The sequence below is a fragment of the Streptopelia decaocto genome (assembly GCF_964273445.1).
Source record: "Streptopelia decaocto genome assembly, chromosome: 7".
Lineage (NCBI taxonomy): Eukaryota > Metazoa > Chordata > Aves > Columbiformes > Columbidae > Streptopelia > Streptopelia decaocto.
Window position 1 is genome coordinate 44,575,616 of NC_138661.1, and position 24,549 is coordinate 44,600,164.

Consider the following 24,549-nt stretch of genomic DNA (forward strand, 5'->3'; position numbering starts at 1 on the left):
CAGTCCAAACAATTCCTTAGGAGCTCGTATTATCACCTGGATGTAACACTAACCACCAACAACTTGAAAGCAGCAAATGGGAATATATACAGTAACTCATGACAAACTCCCATGTTGCATTTATATGTGCTTTCCTACAAGTAAGTGGGTACTTACACTTGCAAGTAGGAACACTACTTAGCTACAACTATTTTTTTCTTGCCTCCCATAGCTCACGTACAACTCCACTACCTGCCCTGTGAAGCCACCAGCTAATAATGTGCAACAATATCAAATTCTTGTTTTGAAAACTTCCCTATAGGCAAGCTCTCTTTAAAGTGTTTTCCCTGCTTGACTGGTTTTCACTGCATTCTTCATGCTACAGCCCCTAGGAAATGAGTTTCAACAGCAAAGTTCTTAAGTCTGCTCAGAACATCCCTATCACCAACAGTGCAACAATTCAAGCTTTTCTACTTGAAAATCTTGAACCAAATGATTATACAAAGCACATGAGATATCTTGCACCATATTCATTATTAAATACAACAAATCAGGGAACAGTCACAATACATGGTGTTCAAAGGATTGTCTCCAGAAAAATTTTCTTTCTGAGCCTTCCTGAACCCTTGAAAGTGTTTAACAATGTAATAGAACAGACACTTTTTTAAAAAGGTGCTGGCACACTGATGTAATAGGAACAAAACTAGACCAAGGATTTCGGATAGTGACCCCACTAGTCAGTGTTTGTGTACGAAAACTTGATTAAGAGATCAAATATGTTTCATAAAACCTATGCAATTCCATGCAGAGGTGTCATGATCACTGAAGAGGAAATACAAAATTTGCTTCTTGAGTCTGTGGCCTACATCCTGCTTCTTAGGGAACATAAAGCAGAATTTCCTTTTGCAGCAAATCCTACAGCACCTAATTATTCCACAAATTCAGCTTTACAACATGCTTGAAAACAAGCTGAAAAGTCTTCCAAAGTCTTTAACTACTTGTAATTAATCCACTAATTTTCAGTGCTCAAATTGAGCCACAAGTTCAGAATATCTGGCTGTCTTGTAACATTAGTACAGCTGGTTTAATGTACACAAGCACACACACAAAAAATATCAGATCCAGGTCAGCTGGCATTTAACATTCAGAAAGACCTATCAGTACTTCCCTTATGATAGTTGTTATGCAACTTGCATTTTGTACGTAGATATTACTCCTAATGTAAGCATATCCCTAGAGCACAAGAAGAGATTCTTCTGAATAGCCTGGACATACCTGACCCTTCTCATTATTTGCAGAGGGCAACTATCCATTCACTAGGATGATCAGGACTCTGATCAGTGGAAATTAGAAAGGAACAGAAAACATGCACGGCTCACACAGTTCAAAGAACTGGAAGTAGTCACACAGCCATTCTTCCTTAAAATAATTAAGGGTCATTACTCGAGATGAGCAAGCTCACGTGTATTTGAAGAACAATTGCAGGACCACCATAAAGAAATGTAAAGCTACTTTGGGAGCCTGCAAGGGAAACACCCAAGTAGTTACAGCCTTAGCTCTAAAAAGTCACTCACATTATATACAACAATATCTGAACAGACTGCAAAGACCACATAAGCCTGACTACAAGAAAATTCTGTCCAGCTAAAGTCTTGCAGGATCTTAATGTGCAACTCAGGCCTGCTTGATTATGCAGACTATCCTAATCCTTCAGCATATGCCACAGTGAACAAGGTATATATTTCAGTAGCTCAGTGTTGTCAAAAGAAATGTTCTGAAAACCCAACATGAGTCATCTCATTTCAGAATGGTTTAGGAAAGAAACCAGAAAAATGTTTGGGTGAGGCTTAACAGTAATTATGTATTACAGGCTGCTCTATACAGGTATATATACCTATTTTTTTTAATCTGAAAAACTCCCACAGCAGCTATCATGTAAGTGCTGAAAGCTCGGAGCAGAAGATTTATCTGTCTTGTCAGCATCATGCTTAATTCTCAAGGAGGAAGAGATTTCCAGACTGGTACAGAAAGGGCTATGACCACTTTCAGGAAGCTTGTTGCTTCATGCTTAAGTGTATGATTCTAGAACAAGTTATTTGTAGATACTTCTGTCAGTTACACTTTTACTTAAAAAGACAACTTTATACAGCACAGTAAGAAACGTGACTGCGTACACCCACGTATGCAGCAAAATACCATCCAGCTACTGCAGTGAACCAACAAAAAGACCACCTCTTTGCGACCCACGTATCTGCAGTAAGCTCCAATACACACACAGGCTGTCCCAGTAGTGACAGCTATACTGTTTAATTTGCACTGCAACTATACTGACTAGGGTATCACAGGTACATCCAAACATTGCAGGAACATCCTTACATGCAGGATACTAATGAACACCACTAATTACTTCCAAACCAGCAGAAGACAGGACTTGATGCCATCTTTGCTCTAAGGAATGCTCTCTACCACTTAAATATCGAAAGCTTTTTCTGTCTAGAAAAGAGTTTCATATGCCATCTTACACTGAACACTAAAAATCACACACCAGCAGCATTTACATCAAAATTGTACATCCTCTGTCTTTCAGTAAACTAGTAAAACATTTACCATTAAGCAAGTTGAAGTCCTTGAATCTTTTAGTCATCCTTACATTCACTAAGCAGCCCCTTACAACTTAGCACAGGACAGTTTGCTGAGGCTTGACTTGTAGATTTTGCTTTACAGTAAAGTGGTGCCACTAACAAATTTATTAAAAGTTTTAACTAACAAAGCCAAAATAATGCATTTATGACTTCTGAAAGAGGGCAGCTCTTACATTTATCTGCATTATGTACACAAATCATTTTAGGAAAGTCTAGACAGGGAGGACAGGAAAGTCAAGACAGGAAAGTCAAGACAAGGGAGGGTAAGACAGAAGCATAAGTTTAAAGGTTTCTTAACATCACTGTGCTGAAAAACCTGCTTTAGAGTCCACAAGTCCCACTTGTGTGTAGAAGTTTTTTGATAAGCACAAGGCTACATTCCTCACTTTATCTCAATATACTCTGAATAAACTAATAATCTTGCATTACATCTGCCTTAATAAAAGAGATCTAGATTCCAAGAGGAATTCTTGTGTGTTAGGATTATACTTTGCCCCAATTGGAAAATCATTTGTCAGCATGAGACTTGAGGAACCTTTCTCCTAATCTCCATATAAATATCTATTTTACATTTGTGATTGGAATACTTAAGTTGCCCCCTTATTTTTGCATTACAGTCATTTGTTACATGATTACTGAAGAAACAATCCCTCATACAGGTTCTTAAACACATTAAATGATTCCCTAAATTCCTATGACTATGCACACTCAACACCCCAAAAAAGCTTACAGCTCTCTAATCTGATCTTTGAGTAGTTGTCCTGGTTTTGTTAAAAACAAGACCAGTTCTTTTCAGTGAATTTTCCTTTCAGCAAAGTTCTTCTAAGTAACTGCATTTTTCTGAATTCAGCTACGTGTTTTCTCAGATACTGTGCTCCAGACTGATAAGACCGACCAATGGAATGCAGGAGAAGCCCCATGTTTAGATTTATTGCTATAACAACCAAGAAGACTGTTAAGATTTCGCACATCCCATCGTGAGAGGGGCATATTTGCAAGGAGAGGCAGACAGAACAGGTGACTAAAACCAACTGAGTATTCCATCCCATACGCGTCATACACAGTATAAAAGAGGGAGATCACAAGGGTCTTGCTCTCTTTAACCATGGCCAGCATCTGAAGAGGACACTGCCACTTATGCCTGTGATCCAAGGCCTAAGACCCTGCATCCCTGAATCCAGTTCCGGTTTGCTGTAAAGTCCTATCCAGGACTTGCAGGTGCCTGCCCTGCAGCTGCTGGAGCCACACCAGCTGCCAGCTCCCTCAGCTCTGCCCCCAGGACATTCAAGATTGGTTTTGTATATTTTGCATCATTTTATCTATTTATTAGTAGCACTAGTAAAGCATTTTAAAACTTTTCCAACCTTGCAAGTCTAAGTCTCTTTTCCTTCCTTCTTATCATCTTTCCCATGCGGTCAGGGTGAGAGGATAACAGAGAGCATCTGCCATGGTTTGTCACCTTGCAATTAAACCATGATAGCAGTTTATCCAAACAAAAAGAAGAAAAAAGAAAAAAAAAAAAAGAGGAGAAGGAGAGGAAAGCTACCCACAATAAATTTGTGCACTTCTTAATATAGCCAGCAGCATAAAGAACATGTTTTCAACAACTTTGAGTTACAAAGAAACCATCCCTATGGCTGAAGCCAATGCAATCAAACTTGCTTCAAGCTGAGGGAATAGTCAGATGAAGTAATGGCTACATGTTTTTCTCCTTACTATCATTTTAGACAGCTACTATGGGGATAGGTGGTATTTTGGTCTGACCTGGTAAGCTGTTCTTTTGGAAGGCTAAGAGTTTCAGAAGTACTTATTCCAGAATTAAGCCCTGTTGTTCCCAGAAATTAAATATGAACACCTGTAAAATCAATCTGCAAGGCCTTTACCACTTATATTTGTAAGATTTGCACTGTACACAAGAGCAAACCTTTTTCAAAATTAAAGTTGTATATACTATCATTATGAAATTCATGTTCAATCACGTTTATTTATAAGCATTCTTGTGAAGTTTAGGGAAGAAGTTTTCAACTCACTTATTTCACTTGCAACCTGGTCCAGTTTTTCTTTTGACCTACTGATTAGAGCCACCTTCATTCCACGTCTTGCTAACTGCAACAAAACAAAATAGGAGACATAAGAACAATCATAAATCGCTTTCAAGTTAGTATCCTGATTAATGGAACTGCATAATTAGTCAAACATCACAACTACTCAATTTTAAATACAGACATGAAGGGGTAAACCAAGACAAATGTTTCCATGTTACTTCTTACTTGATTCCCTTCACAACAAATGTATCGTCTTCTCAGTCATCCAATACAGGATGCAAAGAAGAGCAAAGAAGTTATTACCCATAATTAAGCTTAACTTGCCGAGTTAAGGTATCCACGGTCACTCAAACAATCATGTGGCAAAATTACCCTGGCATTCAAAACTTGCTGTCTCTAGTCAGGCTCCACTCTTACTTTGTACTAATCATAGTTAATTTACTCGTGCAGTTCTTTTAGGAAAGTTCTGTAACTTCAGCTGTGGCCAGAGTATATCTTGGTCATCAAGTCAGACCTACCACTGCAGGTTTGTAATGTGATCTAACAATTCCATTTAGAAGTGTCTGCAGAAAGACAGCTACTTATCTGAATTACTTAGCAATAGAAACAACTAATGTCCCAGTGAGAAGTTAAAACAATATATTCACAGTTCAGACACTTTACACCTACATATGAAAACCAGGTAAGTTCTCATTGTTCCAATAAAACTCCTTCACTGCCTTAGGAAGCAGATGAGAATGGGTCTTAAAGGAAAACTATAAACAAAACAAAAAATTAAAAAAAAAAAAAACACACACACACACACAAAAAAACCCCACACACACACGAAAAAAAAAACCACACACACACGAAAAACCCACAACAACAACAACAAAAATAGACAGCACAGTACAGCCACAACCTAAAGTGACTTAATCTCATCTGCCTTTCTAGAAGTACACAAACCAAGAAAACTTTCAGAGAAAAGTATAAGAAAATTCATCAAACTCCATACATCGTTCCCAGGTGTGATCTCTAAGCAGAAATCCCATACTAGGTCTCTTATCAGCTTAGAGTGAGGTGTGATGAAACCAAAGCCACTCACACTAGGAACTGCTAACAAACTTCGGCCAAGTTGAGGCTTATGGGTAACTTATGTTTTATGCTCAAGCAAATTATCTAATGTTGTAAAGACGATTGTCCAATAGGGATGAACACATCCACCTCCAGCTAAGCACTTGGCTCACTGGAATAAACTTTTAATCAAGCCAAGCATTAGGCTTGGATGGCAGGGGGGAGAAAGGAATAACATAGCATCCTTATTCCACAGGATCAAGGCAGTGAAGACAAATACTTCACCTAAAAGTATCTCAGCCTGTGACACCGAGGACAACCTGACAGTAATTTGCTCAGAGTCTGAAATGGTTCTAGTCCCATGGTACAAAAAAGCCCAAGAGATGTTCCTCATGGGTATAAGCTCCACTGTTGACACACTGTTTGCATTCTTTCAGCAGTCATAACTTCTGGGCTGCCAGATTGCTTAGGCAGGTGCCTGAGCTTTATGGAAAAGTATCCAGAGGTACTTACCTCTAAAAACTGAGTAAGCCAAGCCATCCCAACAAAACAAGTTAGTGAAACCTCAGCATGTTTAGGGAACTTCCACCACAAGAGTGAGCTTGAGAGAAACTGCTGCTATATTGACACTGAAGGAAGGCACTCTGAGAAGTGCATCCAAAGCCTGGAAATGGAGACCCATTTGCAAGAGGAATTCTGAGTACAGAGCACATAAAATAGACAAGGAAAGAGCCTGTAAGTAGCAATGAATATAACTTAAGAGAAGTAATGAAACTTGGGAAAGATACAGTGCTCAACAGCAAGTTCAGTCAGTCTGATGAAACTAGATCAGCTTCTGCTGAGCACTCTGAATTCACTGGTAGAGGTCTAGTGAGCTTTGGACAATTGTCCAAAGAGCAATAATGATCCTCTGAGGTACCAGTAACTAATTATGTTTTTATATAAGGAACAAGGAAGACCCAGTTGCTTTGTAGATAACCTGCCATTATACTTGGATCTTTGGCCAATGTCCCTATGGTCACGAAAAGGCTGAATGGGAAGACCTTAAAATGGATCACAAAAAGTCACCCAGACTACCAAACATTGGGAAGATGCTCTTGTAGCCTAAAGATTGATGCAAGCAAGAGTCACCATTCTAACAGAGTTCACAGATGTAGACATCTGATTTCCTTAAATCCCATGTTACTAACTACCACATTCTCCACTTTGGTAGCAAAGGAAAGGAAGGTCATTGACAGCCCACCAAAGCAGAGTTAAAGCTCTTGTTAGAATAGATATAACAAGAGGATCTACAAAAAGCAATACTAAGCAGCTGTGCATAGCAGAGCATGCAACAGGATCACAACCTCTAGTTTATCACTAGCATACAAATATATCCAGTAAAGCATTTGACACAGTCTCCCACAGCATTCTCATAGCTAAACTGAGTACGTGTGGTCTGGACGATCGGGTAGTGAGGTAGACTGCGAACTGGCTGAAGGAAAGAAGCCAGAGAGTTGTGGTCAATGGGGCAGAGTCAGGTTGGAGGCCTGTATCCAGTGGAGTGCCTCAAGGGTCGGTGCTGGGGCCAGTACTATTCAATATATTCATCAACGACTTGGATGATGGACTAGAGTGTACTATCAGCAAGGTTGCTGATGACACCAAGCTGGGAGGAGTGGCTGACACACCAGAAGGCTGTGCTGCCATCCAGCGTGACCTGGACAGGCTAGAGAGCTGGGCAGGGATAAATTTAATGAAATATAACAAGGGCAAATGTAGAGTATTGCATCTGGACAGGAACAACCCCAGGTTCCAGTATAAGTTGGGGAATGATCCATTAGAGAGCAGTGTAGGGGAGAGAGACCTGAGGGTCCTGGTAGACAGCAGGATGACCATGAGCCAGCACTGTGCCCTTGTGGCCAAGAGGGCCAATGGCATCCTGGGGCGTATTAGAAGGGGGGTGGTTAGTAGGTCGAGAGAGGTTCTCCTTCCCCTCTACTCTGCCCTGGTGAGACCTCACCTGGAATATTGTGTCCAGTTCTGGGCCCCTCAGTTCAAGAAGGACAGGGAACTGCTGGAGAGACTCCAGCACAGAGCCACAAAGAGGAAAGACTGAGGGAGCTGGGTCTCTTTAGTTTGGAGAAGAGGAGACTAAGGGGTGACCTTATTAATGTTTATAAATATAAAAAGGGTGAGTGTCACAAGGATGAAGCCAGGCTCTTCTTGGTGACAAACAATGGTAGGACAAGGGGTAATGGGTTTAAGCTGGAACATAAGAGGTTCCACTTAAACTTGAGAAGAAACTTCTCAGTGAGGGTAACAGAGCACTGGAACAGGCTGCCCAGGGAGGTTGTGGAGTCTCCTTCTCTGGAGACATTCAAAACCCGCCTGGACACATTCCTCTGTAGCCTCATCTAGGTGTTCCTGCTCTGGCAGGGGGACTGGACTAGACGATCTTTTGAGGTCCCTTCCAATCCCTAGCATTCTATGATTCTATGATTCCATGATTAAATTTAATTCATGATTTGCAAAAGCGAATAGCAGACAGCGAGAGGCAACAAATAGCAACCCCTGACCATATCCTTAAAAAAAAAAAAAGTGTGCTGCTTTGAAATGAAAGACTGGGTGAGCATTACCCAGAGAAGAAAACTTACATTTACTGTGGCACCACCTTTCATGAAGGGGTCGTCTAGTGATGAAAAGGATATCAGTGCTGAGCAATGAATAAAGATCTTAATATTGCAAGAGTGAAAAGTGTAAAAACATATCTTTGCTTGGAAAAGAATGAAAGTAACCAACAGAGCAGAGCATAAACAGAGAATCCACAAACATATAACATTCTTCCATAACTTCCTGGTGATGTCAAACTTTCAAAGAGACAATTCTCAACACACCATTATATTTCTCACAACCTCCTCCAAGGAGAAGGAAGTAATCTGCATGTTTATAATCACAGCCATCAGCACTCAAGCAGTTGTATGCCAGTGGCATTTATAGCAACCTGATGGGAATTTCTAGAAGACAGATAGGCCTCTGCTGGAAGTCTTATGAGGACATCTCTATAGATAATTGAAAGACTGGGAAGTCTTCTCAGGTATTCTACACTTCACAATACATTCACACTCGACTTCATGAAGTATTTTCATCCATGTAAACTGTCAAAGGGTTAAAATATTTATTTATAAATAAATAAATAACAACAACATTTTAAAAATAGAAATGTGTTTTATTCTATAGCCCAGGAACAAATATTTGTGCCCTTTGGGTTGCTTTTGAGGTGCTCCATGCCTACAACATCTGCAGCAGAAACAGTCAAGTGTTTTCCAGCAGGACTGCATACTTGTGATCAACTGTCTTAATAGGCGTTCATACGCAGAGGTCTGCCAGCTGCACACGCTTGTGTTTGAAGGCAGCCCAGTTCTCAAAGACACAAGCAGAACATAAACCAAGCTGTAGTTTCACTCATCCAATAACCTAACATACAGAGCCTGAAACTTATCTCTCATGATGTTCAGAAGGTGTCTCCCACACCAGAGGACTCCCTTCCAATAGTGCGATGCCCTTGGCACAATGACCTCCTTCCACTTGCCTTAGACAGTTAAGTGTTGCATCATTTGCTTCAGTCACGTATAACTGGGATATTTGGCCTGTATGAGCTGTCATCTCAACGCCAGAATCAGGCACTGTTGGCTTAATTCCCTTTGCAGCCAACTCCTCCTGTATTAACCCAGCAGGACAAGGTGCTACTTTCTTCAGTGCAGAAAATAATTTGTAGACTAGAGGTGCCTGTGACATGGCACACAGGGATGTAAGGGAGATTTGAAGGGCAAGGGCTACCTGAAACGATGAACAGTCACTTTCCCCATCTGCTCTGCAGAACAAAAAATTCCAGAAAAAGGGAATTTCTCAAAAAGTCATGCTAGTACTTCGGAGAACACAAAAATAAGTACAGATAGGCTCAATTTGGTACTGATGCTGAAGTTGAAAGCTGTTTTTGCTATAGATCTTTGTAGTCAGCTTTGTCATTATGTTCTCTGGGCTTATAGGCTAGATTGCTCCATACCAACAGGCACTTTCTGTCTTAAGCAATACATTCCAGTACCATATCTGGAGCCCACATATCCATAGAGAGCAAAAGTACAGTAAAAGAGATAGAGGTAAAACCCAGCTTCAGAGACTTCACGAACTATAGGGAATACCTGGAACATACTGCAGGCAGCTAGAAACGCTATTTAATTGGTGCCGGGAAGTACCAAGAGGAAATACCAGGGATTGAGGAAGCTAAAATACTTTTAACAACTAAAAAAAGTTAAAAAACTGAAGGACAAGGCAAGGGATGAGAATAGAATTCACAAATAAAGGAAACTAAGAAAAAGGATACAACTTTTGGCTGCTCACCTGAGGGAGGCTAGGCAAGAGACCTCTTTCTCCACAGATATCTGTATTCAGGTAAGGTGAGGAAATATGACCTGCTGCTTGACAGAGTTGAAACAGCATGACATCTTGCCAAGGATGAAGATAGACTTCAGAGTGATAAGAATGCTTACCTCTTCTGCATAGGCTTTTCCGATCCCATCAGTAGCTCCTGTAACCACTGAAAAAGAAAGACAGATACACATTAGTTGCTTCAGAAGAATAAACGCAATGGGTGTTCATTAACAGGCCATTAAAATACCCTTTCCAGCCAAGAGACACATCAAAGTTTCTGGAATAGGTGTACAACTTATTAACTCTCTTATGGAAATACTTTAGTGCAAGTTTCCTATGTAAGAAAGGAAAGAAAAAGAAGTTGAGTCTAAGAGTTATTTTAAGAATCACATTCAGCATCCCTCTCATGCCAGTCCCCAGCTCACTACGCTTCTTCAGAAGCTTTGCAGATTAAGAGAGATTTCTAAGTCATTTAATGGAAAAAAAAAAAAAAAAAAGCTAAGGTATGACTACTAAACAAGTTTTTTTTAAATATAGTAAATGAAAAAGTATCTTAAAGTCTGTAAGCATCCAATAAAACAAACATTTTAGGATACAGACAACAGGTCTCTATTAGTGACTCTCCAATAGATTTCAGATCCCTGTGACCATTGTGCTTACCAGCAGCAAGAGTGCCTGACACAGCCATCAGCTGCAAGCTGGGCTTCTACACAAACTTTTTCACCCATGGGTGACTTTCTTCACAATAAGGGAATCATCTTCTCACAAGAAGGCACTAATACCATCATTTTATTGGTGGCTCCACTTTGAGAAGGATAACTTTGTCTCCTGTTCCATGCTCTCACATCACCTTGAAGAGCAGCCACAGTGAAAGGGCTGCTTTTCAATGTACAGCGTAGAAAACACTTTTTTCAGGCCACACTTTTCTTCCTAAAGCCCTTCAAGAGAAGCCACCTAGCTCAGCTCTGATCCATTCTAAGGAAATTGATTTCCCATCAATAGCTCCACTGGTACAGAGGCTGCAGAGGTCAGTACCACAGTAGGAAACTTGCACTGACACGGACCTGTCCTTCTCCCAACCAGTAGCACCCAGTTCAGCCAGGGAGCTGCAGTTACTCCCATTTTTGGGATTATAGCCAGCAGCTTGTCAGGTCAGAAAGGCTGGCCAGACAGATACCTGCCTGAGAAGTACATTGTAAAAGCAAGGAAATGAGATGGGCTAAAGACAACTGACTGGACCAACATCACAAGAGTCAATATTCAACTACCTTATCTTCCTCCATGTTTTGGACTACCTAAAGTGTATATGCTACAGGGAAGGGGAGAACTATAAAAAGAGGCTTTGCTAAGACTTTTGCATTAGCAATACACTTTATTTTTCATATTGTTCACATTCATCTCTAGTCTGCACTCCAGAGCCAAGTGTTGCAGTTTTAATCACCCCAGCTACGTACAGAAGCTGTGCCAGTTTAACTAAATTTTAACTATCACCCTAGCATGCTGAAGCTAAATAACTCCAAGTGTGGATTAAGCTTTTAAATTGTTTCTTCTACAGCCTGCCTTCCAAAAAAAGTTAAACTGACAGCAGTTGGCAGAGCTTAAAGAAGGCAAAGCAAGTAGGGTAGGAATAAGTTATTGTCTGTGCAAGAAAGCTGTACCAGCTTGTAAGTGTGATTATACACATTTACTCAGTAGTCAGACTAACTGTAGTAGCTTCCCACTTCAGCCATCTGCTGTCTCCAGAAGAGAAACAAGAAGAGTGCCCAGGCAGCCTGTGTGTGAGCCCACCAAATGAAACTTTGAGCTGAAGCTGTATTGAAGGACTGGCTGATTTTAGGCAAAGAAGTCAACATCTTTCTTTCCCTGACTTTTGGGGCTGTAGAAGAAAAATAAGGAAAGGTGTTCAGTAACATGACACACTCTGAAAACAGAGTCTTAGTAAACCAATTACATGCACTCAGACTGGAATGGAGATGTTCTACCCCAGGAAGTTACCACTAACCAGAGTTCAGCAACTCTGGACACAAGTTATTCCACGAAATAATTAGACTGCATCCTGAAAAGACTCCCACCTCAAGACAGACTTTTTTGAAAATAGCGTATCTATAAGTATGGAGCCAAAACGTGCAAGAGTACAACATGTTTCCTCAGTTATGAAAAACCTTCTCAAATACTCCTGTTCTGAAACAGAGTCCACATAGCCTGGCCCTAATGAGTCGAGCACACTAAAAGGAACACCTCTTGCTCTTCTATGTAATGACACTTTCTTGACTGGGTAAGATTGTTATAATCATTATTATGATGGGTTACAGATGCATGCATGGGTTTCATCCTCTAGTCTCAGCTTTCATTTCAGTTTTGCATGAACAGTCTTATTTGTTCCTTCCAACCTACCCCATACTGTCCAAAATAATAGACAAGAAGTGGGAAACCTGGTAAAACATTTTAGATCACCATTCACACTAGCTACTAGTGTACACCACATAAAAATAAGTGACTTTGCACCCACCAATGCTTTGGAAGCAGCCTTACTGAAGTGTAATTGTGCAAAGAGAAACTTCCAATGTAGTGCCAAGGTCTCCAAACAAAGCAAGCAGTATGTAGTATCATTTGTTCACACTGCTGGAGGAGGTTATGCCATATGTAGGCTGGAGATCTTTGAACTGCCATTGTATAGGCACATCATCTGCACAAGAACTCAGATCTGCAGTTAAATTTTTAATTACAGTATTATCCTTAACACATCATGCAATTATTTCCATAAGTCAACAAAATCTCCACCTCAGGGCAGTATAGTACCTTTGCCCTAAAGACTGTGCCAGAATTTTGCTGCCTATACGGCATGGCAAGTGAGTTTACTCATGCATTTTTGACCTCTTACAGTGATTTCCTCATGGGAACACAACATAGCCCCTACTACTGAGCTAGTTATTCAGATGCAACTCACTAATTCTCTAAACCTTAATACCACCTAGTCACTTTGCCTCCTAATGTTTCACATGGTGTATTTCGCAGCTTTTGTCACATACACAACATATATGATGCACTCTATAAGCACCAGCATCATTTCCTGCCTAGTACCAAACTCAGAGCAACCCCTGACAAACACAGGGCAAAGTTAAATGAACTCAGCAGTCAGGTAAATGTGTGGTCTTGCACTAAAAGGGAAGATCTTTCCTGTTATTAAAAAAGTCACAAATCAAGCCTATGATAACTAGCAACTGGCTTTAGTCTAGAAGATAACACACCCAGTGGTACATGACTTTAGGGGCTAAAAATGTAGATTCTTCTCCACAAGGCTTACAGAGTGGTGAATATGTAAATACTTCCAATAGCAACTGCATCCTTCTGAATCCCACAGCCTATCATGGCTAAACATACATGGGATAAAGTATCACCAGTGGTGCAGGGAACTTGCACGTTCTTTCTTCTTGTAAGAAGTAACAGCCGCTGCCTTCTCAAATAAGAGGTCACCTAGAAAACATCCACCACCTCCGAAGTGAAACACTGGATAAACATTACCTGCTGTTAAAAGAAGGACTACTGTTCTACAGCCAGGCAAAAGCAGCACCCAGCAGACCACAGCAGTGTGTTTTGTGAATGAATATTCAAGACCCAGAAAGAACTCTTATCTGCTTCTTATGCAGCCAGGACATTTTAAAACAAAAGCAAAGAATGCTGCAGTGAAACATGAGGCAGGCATGTAGAAATCACCTCATCTCACGAAAGGAGCAAGGACCAGCATTGACACAGGGAGAGGGAGCAACAGCAAGCATAGAAAATTCTACTGCAGTTCTGCAGAGCAATCACGCTGAAACAAGATTATAGATTCGTGACTCCCCAATTCAAGGTTAGACTACAGTGAAGACAAAGCTTAAAGAGATCAAGCCTGCCTTCAGATACAGATACAAGTTTTCCACAGCAAAATAAGCTTTTGAGATACCTAATGGAGATAAAGCATGGAATACTTCTATCCATGTTGCTGCTAGCAAACAGCACCAGGCATATTCCTTGCACTGCTTTGACCACCTTCACAATGAAGCTAACAACTATTATGCATGTTCTCTACTGGCCTCTTCAAACTTCAAAAAAATAATTTCAGTTCAGCCATTTTCCCACTTTCATTAAGAAAAGCGTGAGTTTTTAGGCAATCTGTCAAAGTACTGCAGATGCACTCATGCACATCATTATCTTGGAAGACTCAAGCCACTAATGATGTTATTTGCCCTAGGAAGATGAGAGTCCAGCAATCTGGGAACACCTATACTCTTCTTTCCAAAAAATTGTGCTAACAAACAGATCAAGGAGGGCAGCTCAGCTACCTTTCTGATTCTGAGAGGTATTCAAATTTGTTGTCAAAATGGCCACTGCAGAGCTATTCTCTCAGCTACATTCTCCATTCACACAGAAGAACCATCCCCATCCTGCAAGACAGAATCCAGATCCGAGTGAGGGTCTGTCACAGTATAGCACCCAGCTGTAGCAGACATTGATGTAAAGAATAAACTAGGAACCTAGCGTGCCTTATTAAAGCAATACAGTTGAGAGAAACTTCATAGCACAGCCAACATTAGCAGAGGTTTAAAGTACAACACATAAATAACTGAAGACTCGAGATTCTTCTGCTACGAAACACAGAGGCTATATTAAGAATATGACAGCTCCTGGGGAAAACAAAAGCTGGCCAGGGGAAAAAAAGACTATCCTTGCTTGGCATCAAGCAGTGCTTCATTTATTACAGATTTATATAAATCACTGGCATATGACCAATACCAAGCTTCTAGATTATCTTCAGCCAACAAAAATACTTTAGCCTGTGTTGGTTAAAAATACTCTACTTTTTGTCCTCAGCTTGCTAGAAATGGCTATTTTTAGTAAGTGCCCAATCAACCTTATCAAATTCAAGGATCAAAAATAGACTGGAGAAACACTGGAAGCAAATACTATTTTTAGCTGCTCTGTCTATCCCTGCCGTTACCCACAAATTCTGACTGCACAGACCATGCATGAGTGCTTAGTTATTCTAGGCAGATCCCCATCGTGACCCTTCTTTTCCCTGAACACCTGAATGCAGAAAACACTCGATTGATTAAAGATTAATACAGCTGCAAACTGTGACAGCTGCCTTTCATCTGAGTGCTTTTGGGGAGGGGGAGAATTTGGGATGACAGAGAGCTTGCATCAGTATTCCTCTTGGGGATCTATTACATGGAAAGAAAATTGCTATTTCAATTCCCTTTTGTTGCTAAAAATAGCAGCCCCAATTGATTCAAGCAAACAGGGCACCGGCTTAGCAATGCCAAATTTAGAAACCACTGAAGTCCCAAAGAGTGAACGCTAACGCAGTCTAACACATGCCAGCTCATATTTAACAAAGAACAAAGAAGATAAGCATGCAGGCTGCAAGTTAATAAGACAGCAGTAACTCCCTGCATTTTTATTAAATAAAAACAGATAACTCGGTGCAAAAATAAGACAAACTTCACTTGTACTCTTGATTTAGCTTCCTGAAATAGAAAGCCTCACCAGAAGGATCATCTGTACCCAAGCCGAGAGATTCATTGGTTTGGGGTATTTTTCTGCACGAAGGAACTAACACCTAATGGTCAGGCTTTGACAAGACAGGCCACAGAAAAAGGTTCGGTTCCCAGAACCAAACACTTACTTGGTAACAGCTTGTGTCTAGGAGCTAGGATTGTGGGTAGAAAAGTATTCTATAAATATCAAAGCACTGACAAGTTCCCATTTCATCCAGAACTGGAACAAGGAAAGGTTTTGGGCAGCACACTCAAGATTTCTTTAGACTTGAAAGCTAAAAGCAATCTAGAAATCCCAAGAAGAAAACCACACAGAAGAGTTCATGAAAGTCACAGTCAATGCTTATGCAATATTCAGTTCAAAGTGCCTCTATGCAATATCAGTTCAAACTCTTCTGTGTAAGCTCTCCCAGTTCCAGGCTGGCCTTTTTTACCCACTCACACTCAAATCTTTGCCATGGGGTCATCTTCTCCTGTTAGTCATGGGCTGCTGTGTTGTGGACATGGGAGCCTGGGAAGAGAGGGGAAACTTTGACTACCTGTGTCCTGCATTCAGAAGCCCCCACAGCATCCTGTTACAAATTTAAGAACTTCGCTGCCTTCAAGGCTTCTGAACCAGAAAACATCAGGTGAACCCAAGAGTGTCCTGAACTTCTGCAAGAGTGAGGAAGTTGTTCAGATCACCTCTTAAGTCCCTTTAAGTTAAGCATATGCAAAAGCTATAGCTGCCTTGTGCTCAGTAACATACTACCACAGGAGTTACTACATAGTATTAATATTCAGCAAAAACAAACTGTCATTGTGAAAAATGTGACAGATGCTGTCACTGCAAGCACAGCCAGGCCAAGAAAGCATGGAGGTCATTCAGATTACCATTTCTGGTTCTTCCTGCCTCTAGGAGAGGGTAAATGCAACAGGAAAATTTTGAAGATTAGATAGGTCAAGACTGGCACCACGTGAGGGCTTTTAGTGTGTTCGCCACTGGAAACAAGCATAGCCAGCAGTAGGAGGGCCTCTGGGTTTGAAGTCTGCAAAGCTGAAAGGCAGCTCTACGTAAGAAGTCAATAGAAGAAATCAAGTTTGTTTTTCTTTTTTTTCCCTCTTTCACTATACATTTGTAACAGGCAGAAAATAAATTCAAGTCAGCGACATGGCAACAAAAAAACACCACCTGCAAACAGAAGAGGATAACAAGTGATCTTGTCAAACTATGGGCATATTCATTTCAAGTCAAAGCTATGCAAGGTCTCAGAATAATCACAAGCATAGGAAAAAAAAGTGGAGGTTGGGATAAAATGCAGTGTTAGATCAATTTTTAAACAGGCAAACTGTGCCCAACTTCTACAAAGTGTGATCAGTTTAGACAAGAACGCTCTATGAGGGGAATGCTCTATGACCTCCATAAACAATCTGGCTACTGAAAAGGATCATAGTGTCACACTTCAAAGAATTAGACGGTTTTCTAGACTACAGTAATAAAAACATAATATTGCCAGATATTACATGGTGACATGGCAGTACCAGATGTCAAAACATGTACTTGAGACTAACTTTCTTAGAGCTGAGGCAACCATTCTAAGCATGGAAGAAAGGTACCTGGACTGCAGTGGCTGAATATAAAATTAACTATAAACTGCCATTCTGATGCAGCTATAAAGACAACTTATATAACCCAACTGCATCCACTGAGGTCCTTCCCATCGTAAGAGAAAGCAATAATATATTAAGTAATTTAATGGGAACAGCTGGGGAAGAAAAAAAAAGCTGCTAAAATGATGAAGAGTTACTTGTTCTGTGAGATGAGTTTAAAAAGGTTTTGAGTGCTCTTCATATGATTATGTAGTGCAACCACCAGAAAAGGAAAAATCTCAGGTTAACATTGGGAAGAAAATAGAAGTTGGTCACAATTAAGACTGGAAATTAGTATATATCAAAGGAGAGAAAAAAAAAATGTTTCTGACTCTGAAGAGCAGAGTAAGCATAAGGAATCTGACCTGTTGGAGAAACTCTGAGACGCAAGACAGCAACACAAGTCAAGACAGATGTAACTCTGGAAACAGAACTACAAACTTGCGACAATAATCCGTTCGATACTATCCATTAATGGATCAGAAGGAAAATGGAAAACAAAATAAGCCTGACTGTAATTTGTTGAGTAGGTTTTGATACACTGTATTAATCACATGCTTGTTGGCTCTGATGCCCTCTGACAACCTGAGGAAGCCTTTCTCCTTTCTTCCCCTCCCCATCTCAACACACAATTTGACTTCCACAGTGTCTCTGCTTCATGAAAGTGAGACTAGATGCATCTAGAGATATGAGAGACAAATGATGACTAACAAATACACAGTGATCCTAACAGAACAGAGACTCTGGTTCCATGAAGAGGACCTGATCTGGGAAGGTGTTCCTTCCAGAACCCCTTATTGTGCTGCCAATAACTCAAATTATCTTACTCAAACACCTCCGTATTCAGAGTGAGGACACCAGCCGCCAGCCTCCAAAAGTATTTGGGGCATGAAAAGAAACACCACCACCTTCTAACAACTTTTTAAGATCAGATTGTGGGCATGAAATTCCTTTTTTTTTTGCTGTACATGCCAAGAGATCTGAGAATGCAGTGCTAAATACAACCTTTTCTCTACACCTTTGAAACATTGGTTGATCTTTCACAACTTCATGACTAGGATCTGAAGTATTAAGAATTATACAAAACAAAGTCTTGAAGAAATCTTTCAATGAAGGTTTGGGTACATTTCAAGCATAATGTATCATTAAGTAGAGGCACGGCACATGCCGATACATCAGGTCGTTAGAAAAATTTTTAAAAAAGTAACTTAATAAATACATCCTGCCATCATTTACGTGTTCCCTCCATTTGCACATACCCAACTAAGAAAAGATAGTGTAGAGAAGCTCTCTCAAAGTATAACAGTTTTGTCACAAGAACAGACCTCTCAGTTCAGAATAGAGCTAACCCAGGACTTGGTCTCTGGCAGTCGTCAGTAATAGGTACTGAAGGGAGAATTTAAGAAGAAGCCAAGCACATCCTGATACCTCTCCAGGATACTCTTCCTGTTGCCAGTTTGCAGTTCCACAATTTAGTGGACTACAGCTGGTGATTTTGGACAAATTCACAGGAGAAAAAGCCATTAAGATCTTTTACACTATTTTTTTAAAATCCATGTAAATCTTTACCATCTATTACAGCCTGTAACAGGAAGCTACACAGCTGAACTACATCCTGCATGGGACAGTATCATCTCCTTCTGTTCTTTTGGACCTGATCTGCTAGTTTGGGATTTGGTGCTTTTTCCACCATCTTCTGATTGTGGTAAACAATTATGTTGATTACTTTCCCTTACTTTCTCTCTGTCCTCTAAATTGGGAGTTGTGGATTTTCAAGTTATTTTATATATTTATTAAACAGGTAAATCCAAGGCATATTACAAAATTGATAAGATTAGACATTCAGCCAACCCTTGATGAGAGCCTCTATCAGAATCTCTTTGGACTACACATTTGGAGTTAGTAAATTAATTTTAAAATTGAATACATTTAAAATACCAAAGTGTTTTAAATGTATTCCATCCATTAGAAAAATAACATTCCTCCTCTGTCTCCTGCATTCATTCTGAATGCAAGTTAGAGTCAAATTTCAGTGCATCAACAATGCACCAAAAATAGACAAACTGGGAAAGCATGGAAAGACTAAGAAAACTGATGTTTTGTTTGAACCCCAAGACACAGAACTGCTCAGACATTTCTTCATCACCCTCATCAGCACCCTGCCTTGTGCCAAAGATAACATGAAGTATCTAAGTCTGCAACAAGGATCACTGTGCACAAGATAAAACATTCTCTGGGAAAGACAGGTAGATGGTATCTGAGAAAGAGCTACAGATGATCTCACAATTATATTCTCACCTAACATAGCCTGTCAGTTTTCGGCTCATAAGACCATCCAGACCCAAGCCACCTCCCATAGAATCATTGGGTGCCTCCATATGGAGCCTTTCAGACTCCCAGAGAGCAGAGGAACACCTTGGGTTCACACATGCACCCAGCACTGCACTCAAGTGACAAAGCTCCTTGCAGCACAGCCCCTGGGAAGGAAAGTGGAGCGCCAACACAGCTCCAGGTGGGACCCAGGCTGGGCTCACTCTGCTTGGTACCAAACAGGTACCAATTCCCCAGCTAGGTGCAGGCTGTCTGTTTTAGAACAACATACCTGCAATGCGCTCCTCAGCATATTTTTTTTTTTTGGACAAAACAGGGCTTATTAGCTAACCTAGATCTGCACAGATAAACTTGGCCACTGTTGCACCTTCCTGCTAAAAGAATGAGTGAGGCTGCACACGAGCAGCATCACATATGGACAAGGCTTCTCTCCCTGGCTCAGACGAACCATGCCAGGCCTGCGCTCGCTTAATGCAGTCACTAGCACATTGCTATCTTACCTGCTTTCTCCTTTAACAGTTCTCCAACCTGGACATCATTATCATTCACAACAGTAAACCATTTTAGGTACAGCCTCCAATCCTTAACCTTTTATTTATAATGTGGTTTCAAATTCACCATAGTTAAAACAGATCAGAATACTGAAATACATGGGTTACTTAATTCTTTCTGGAATACCACCTCTACTGCTGTACTTTTTTCCACAAGGTCACTTTCCTAGGCTTTACAAACCCTCATATGCAAAAATGAAAGAGTTCCACTTTCAGGAAGAAATGTTAAAAATCTGTGTAGAAGGAAAAATAAGTTTTAACCCGGAGAAAGGCATAGTGTTACATTATCTGGCACAGCAGAAATACAACTCAAAGTGTGTCTTTGATAAGCTACTTTTTAATTACACACACTTAGGGAGGTTACTAGTTAAGTCACACCACATGTTCAGTATACTAGAACACCATACACAAAAGATGCACAGTTGTATCTGAAAACCCTCCTTGGGCAGGTCTCAGTCTACAGTGTCTCTCCAAATAAAATAAAAATAATCAAATCCATTTATACCCCTTAAAGAAGGCTTAACACGTGTGTATATGTAGTCTACGCATACTGAGTCTCCACTTCTAACCCAAATAGTATCAGTAACCAGCTGCCTTATTGCTCTTTATTTGTGAATACTTACCATTACTTATCACAACAATTAAGTTTGTCCCTAACCCAACCAGTCAACTTGGGTACTAGTGCTCCCAAGGCTTCAAAAGTTTTTAAATAAATCAAAACTAAGCAGGACAGAGTTGACTCAGACCTCCAACTACTGATAGACTATTTGCACCATTTTCACCTGTTTCTCTCAGTCCTCTTTTAGCATTTGAGATGTGGCATCTCCCATCATTTGGGTAAAACCTAAGTATGCAGCTAGACTGTCATGCGACCCACCACCCTCTGGACAGGTCCCCCATGGGCTGTGAACCAACTCAGCTCGAGTGGCAAGCTGCTTCTGGCTGCCACCTCCCACAAACAACAACTCTTCCCCAACACCAGCAAAAGCAGCTAAGAGTCACTCAAAAGCAAGCTCCTATCAGGGCTACAGCAGGATCCCCATGTTTGGGTCCAGGGGAAACAGGAAGGGGCCAGCAGCAGAACCAATTGCTCTGGTGGCAGCAGTCCACAGTAAGCTCCTTGCCAACCTAGATGGCTCTTCAAGGACTCAAGGAGCAACTCTTCTTGAAAGCATCAGGGCAGCTGCACCATGGAGGTTCAGAAGTCCAGCACCCTAGAAAGCAACTGTAATATGTGGTTCTCCTGCCATGAAGATAAATTTGTGCTGCAAATCCATGCTTAGTGAGAGTTACTGCCTGACCATCCTAGAACCACGTCGTTTGGAGCCCTTAGTGCCATGCACTAGCCACTTCTCATATCCCAGACCAGAAGAGATCTCCCCACTTCTATTTTTAGAAGTCAGCTGACCTATATAAATTATTGCAAGGAGATCTTCAATAGCTTCTCCAGGAAGCAATTTTATACCTGATAAGTACCCAGAAACCATATATGAAACTATTTATTAAAAGCACTACCACATCAGGGAATTTGGGGGCAGCTGAGGCAGCAGCCTGGCAGCAAAGCCCTTCAGCCCCTTCCCGTGCACCCAGCCCAATGCATGGCAACAGTTCACCCATGGCAGACAATAAGCAAAGCTGCGTAAGCAGCTGAGTACAGATGAATGAACCATGTGATGCTAAAGATCTGTGAATTGAAAAAAATCAAATGCATGAATTGAAATCTGCACCCTTGTTCCCCCACATCCCTTTACCCCAAAAAGAAACATATACAGCAGGACATTAAAAGGAGAAAGGGAGAGAGACAGAGAGAGAAAGAAGTAGAAAAAACGTGGTCTGACACATTTATAAAAACCGATGGCCTGTCACCCAGACGCTGATGAATATTTTTTACAGGATAAAAATGGCAACCTAGAGTCTAAAAATAAAACACTGTGCTGCAGACCTGTCTGGTTCAGCAACACCACTGGAATACAAACACACTCCCTTGCTGGTACATCTTGACTAAGATTTCAGAATAAGAGAAGGGGAAAAAAAAACCCTCTAGAACATACCTTCTGTTTTCAAGGGATGGGATTTGGGTTGGGGGGGTGTTGTTTTGTTTTGGAGTTTTTTGGTTTTTGTTGTTGTTGTTGTTGTTAATAAGAATTTAGATTAGCATTATACTTTGCTTGTATTGTATAACTGCGATTTAGAAAAAAAAAAACTCCTACATTAAGTGATTGATGAGAATAGCAGACTACCTCATGCTGCACAAAGCAATTTTTTTTCTTTCCTTCCCCAGACAATTACAATATAAGAATATATTTATCAGTGTCTTTAAATTACAACTTCAGTAAGCTTCAAAATGTATTTTTAGAACCATGCTGCAGACAAAACTGTGGACGCTGCTATTTTCAAACTCACCTCACCCCCAGAGACAGAAAATAAAACCTTTTACTTGATTCTGCCTCTAAAATTTAGACTAAAAATCTGCTTAGCTGAAAAGCAAAAATGACTGAACATTCACAAGAAGCACTAATTCCTCAAGCCTATCCACACTGCAGACAGGCTGCCTCATGCAGTAAAGATGCTATTTTTGGCAAGTGATGCAATAGCTGCAAGGGCTCTCCCAGAACCTTTCATTTAAGAACCCAAGCCATATTAAAACATGCTACAAGATACCTAACAACCCTGCATTGTCACCTTCCCACTCCCCACACCAGCGCATTACCCACAGAAAACACCCTTTTTAAAGTTCTACCTTCCAAGAAAGAGTCAGATTTTACAAATGAAGTGAAAAAGTGTATGTATACATCCATCAGTAAATACAACTGCCCTGCAGTGTATATGAAAGTTACACAACACTGTAGAGGGATTTTCTGACCTCTTGATTTTCTATCAGAATATGAAGCAGCTTGGTTTCCTTGTTGAATTCCTGTGAAGATTTTGAAAAGCCCACGAAGCTAATACAACATCTAATCCTTCTCAAAGCTATTTCCATTGTTGGAGATCTTTTTAAAAGTTCTGTGTATAACAGACAACTGTTAAGACACGTTTCTGCTATGTGACTGTTTCAACTGCTCAAAGTTCTAAAAATGAGAAGAGTTCCAGAGATGCCAGGGCTTTTAAAAATTCTTTTTAAAATAGGGATTTTTCAGCCCTTTGGATCTGTGGACCCTTTAGCTTTTGCAATAGCCATGTGGAACTTCATGTAACAAATTCAAGCTTACTGTTAAGTTTTCCACTGACCCCTTATAAATTCAAATTCCACCTACTCCCCTCCCCAGAAATAACAAAGGTACCCCTGAAGGCAGAACTACCAAAGGCACTATTTTTGTTTGACTTCTGATCTCCAGGAGCTTATGGGGGGAGAAGACATGCAAGGGCCATAAAGAAAAAAATACACTTACTGTTTTGAATGTGTGGTCATGGACACAATATATTAATAAATCCATGAGCCAAATCCACTGCTGGGCAGAGTTCAATTCCCCTGCTTAACACATGCAGGGTATATATAGCAGCTCTTACTGCCTATTTCAGACCATTCAATTATCAGTCATAGCCAGCATTTAGGGCTCAGGAAGAATTCCCCTGCGTGTATCATGTATGCACAACTCACATTTGGCTTGGGTTTTGCACTTCCAAACCTTTGCTTTATTAAGCTATTTAAACTCCACATTAACATCCTGATTATGTTCCAGCCTTAGATTTATTTTTAAGCAGCCATAAAACAAAAACTAACTTGAGCACAAGTCGATTCACAACTTACTTCACAGGCCGGTTTGCACAGCCTGCAGTTAGCATTAACGTCTGTTTCAAGGTTTACACCTCAGCTCCTACAGTGTGTAACAGATCAGGAGATAGGTGTAAAGATGGATCAGAACCCAGCAAAAGCATTCACTTCATTCTAGGATATTTCCAAGATCTTCCCTTCTTCATGAGTTCTCATCATGTCATGTGCCATGCAAGAAAGAAGTAGAAAAGCTTGACGACTCTTTACTACTTGTTTGGGAAAGGCAAGTTCTGCCTCCCAACCACCCACACAATATATTTACTTCCTCCCGCTCCACCACAGGTGTGGGGAAGCCAGTGTACATAGAATTTGTAACACCTACAGGCTGGCTAGGGAAAAAAAAAATAAATAAAAATAAAAAAAAAAGGAATCCAGCAGCAAAGCAGTGAGAGCTTTCATTTAGAAGCTATATACAGAATCAGGAATGAAACTCTGAGATCCTGACTGCTCAAAAGTGGAAGAGAAATTGAGACAGGAAGACACCCAGTGATATTTTATTCATCTTGGCTAGAAGCAACATTAAAACAAGCTGTACACTGAGAAGTTAGCATTTGCTCTAGGGACACAGAGGTATGAAAATAAGGATTCTGCAGAATAGTT

The 24,549-nt window shown here is 40.5% G+C and overlaps 1 protein-coding gene across 1 annotated transcript in view; it reads right to left on the reverse strand.

Annotated features, from left to right (window-relative positions):
- The window catches only part of HSD17B12 (hydroxysteroid 17-beta dehydrogenase 12), a gene marked incomplete at its 5' end in the record, with an annotated part of 87,160 nt that overhangs the window by 46,425 nt on the left and 16,186 nt on the right, over nt 1-24,549 (reverse strand). Inside the window, 2 exon segments of the mRNA XM_082059214.1 lie at nt 4,652-4,727; nt 10,249-10,295. Of these exon segments, the coding sequence (XP_081915340.1) occupies nt 4,652-4,727; nt 10,249-10,295 (123 nt within the window).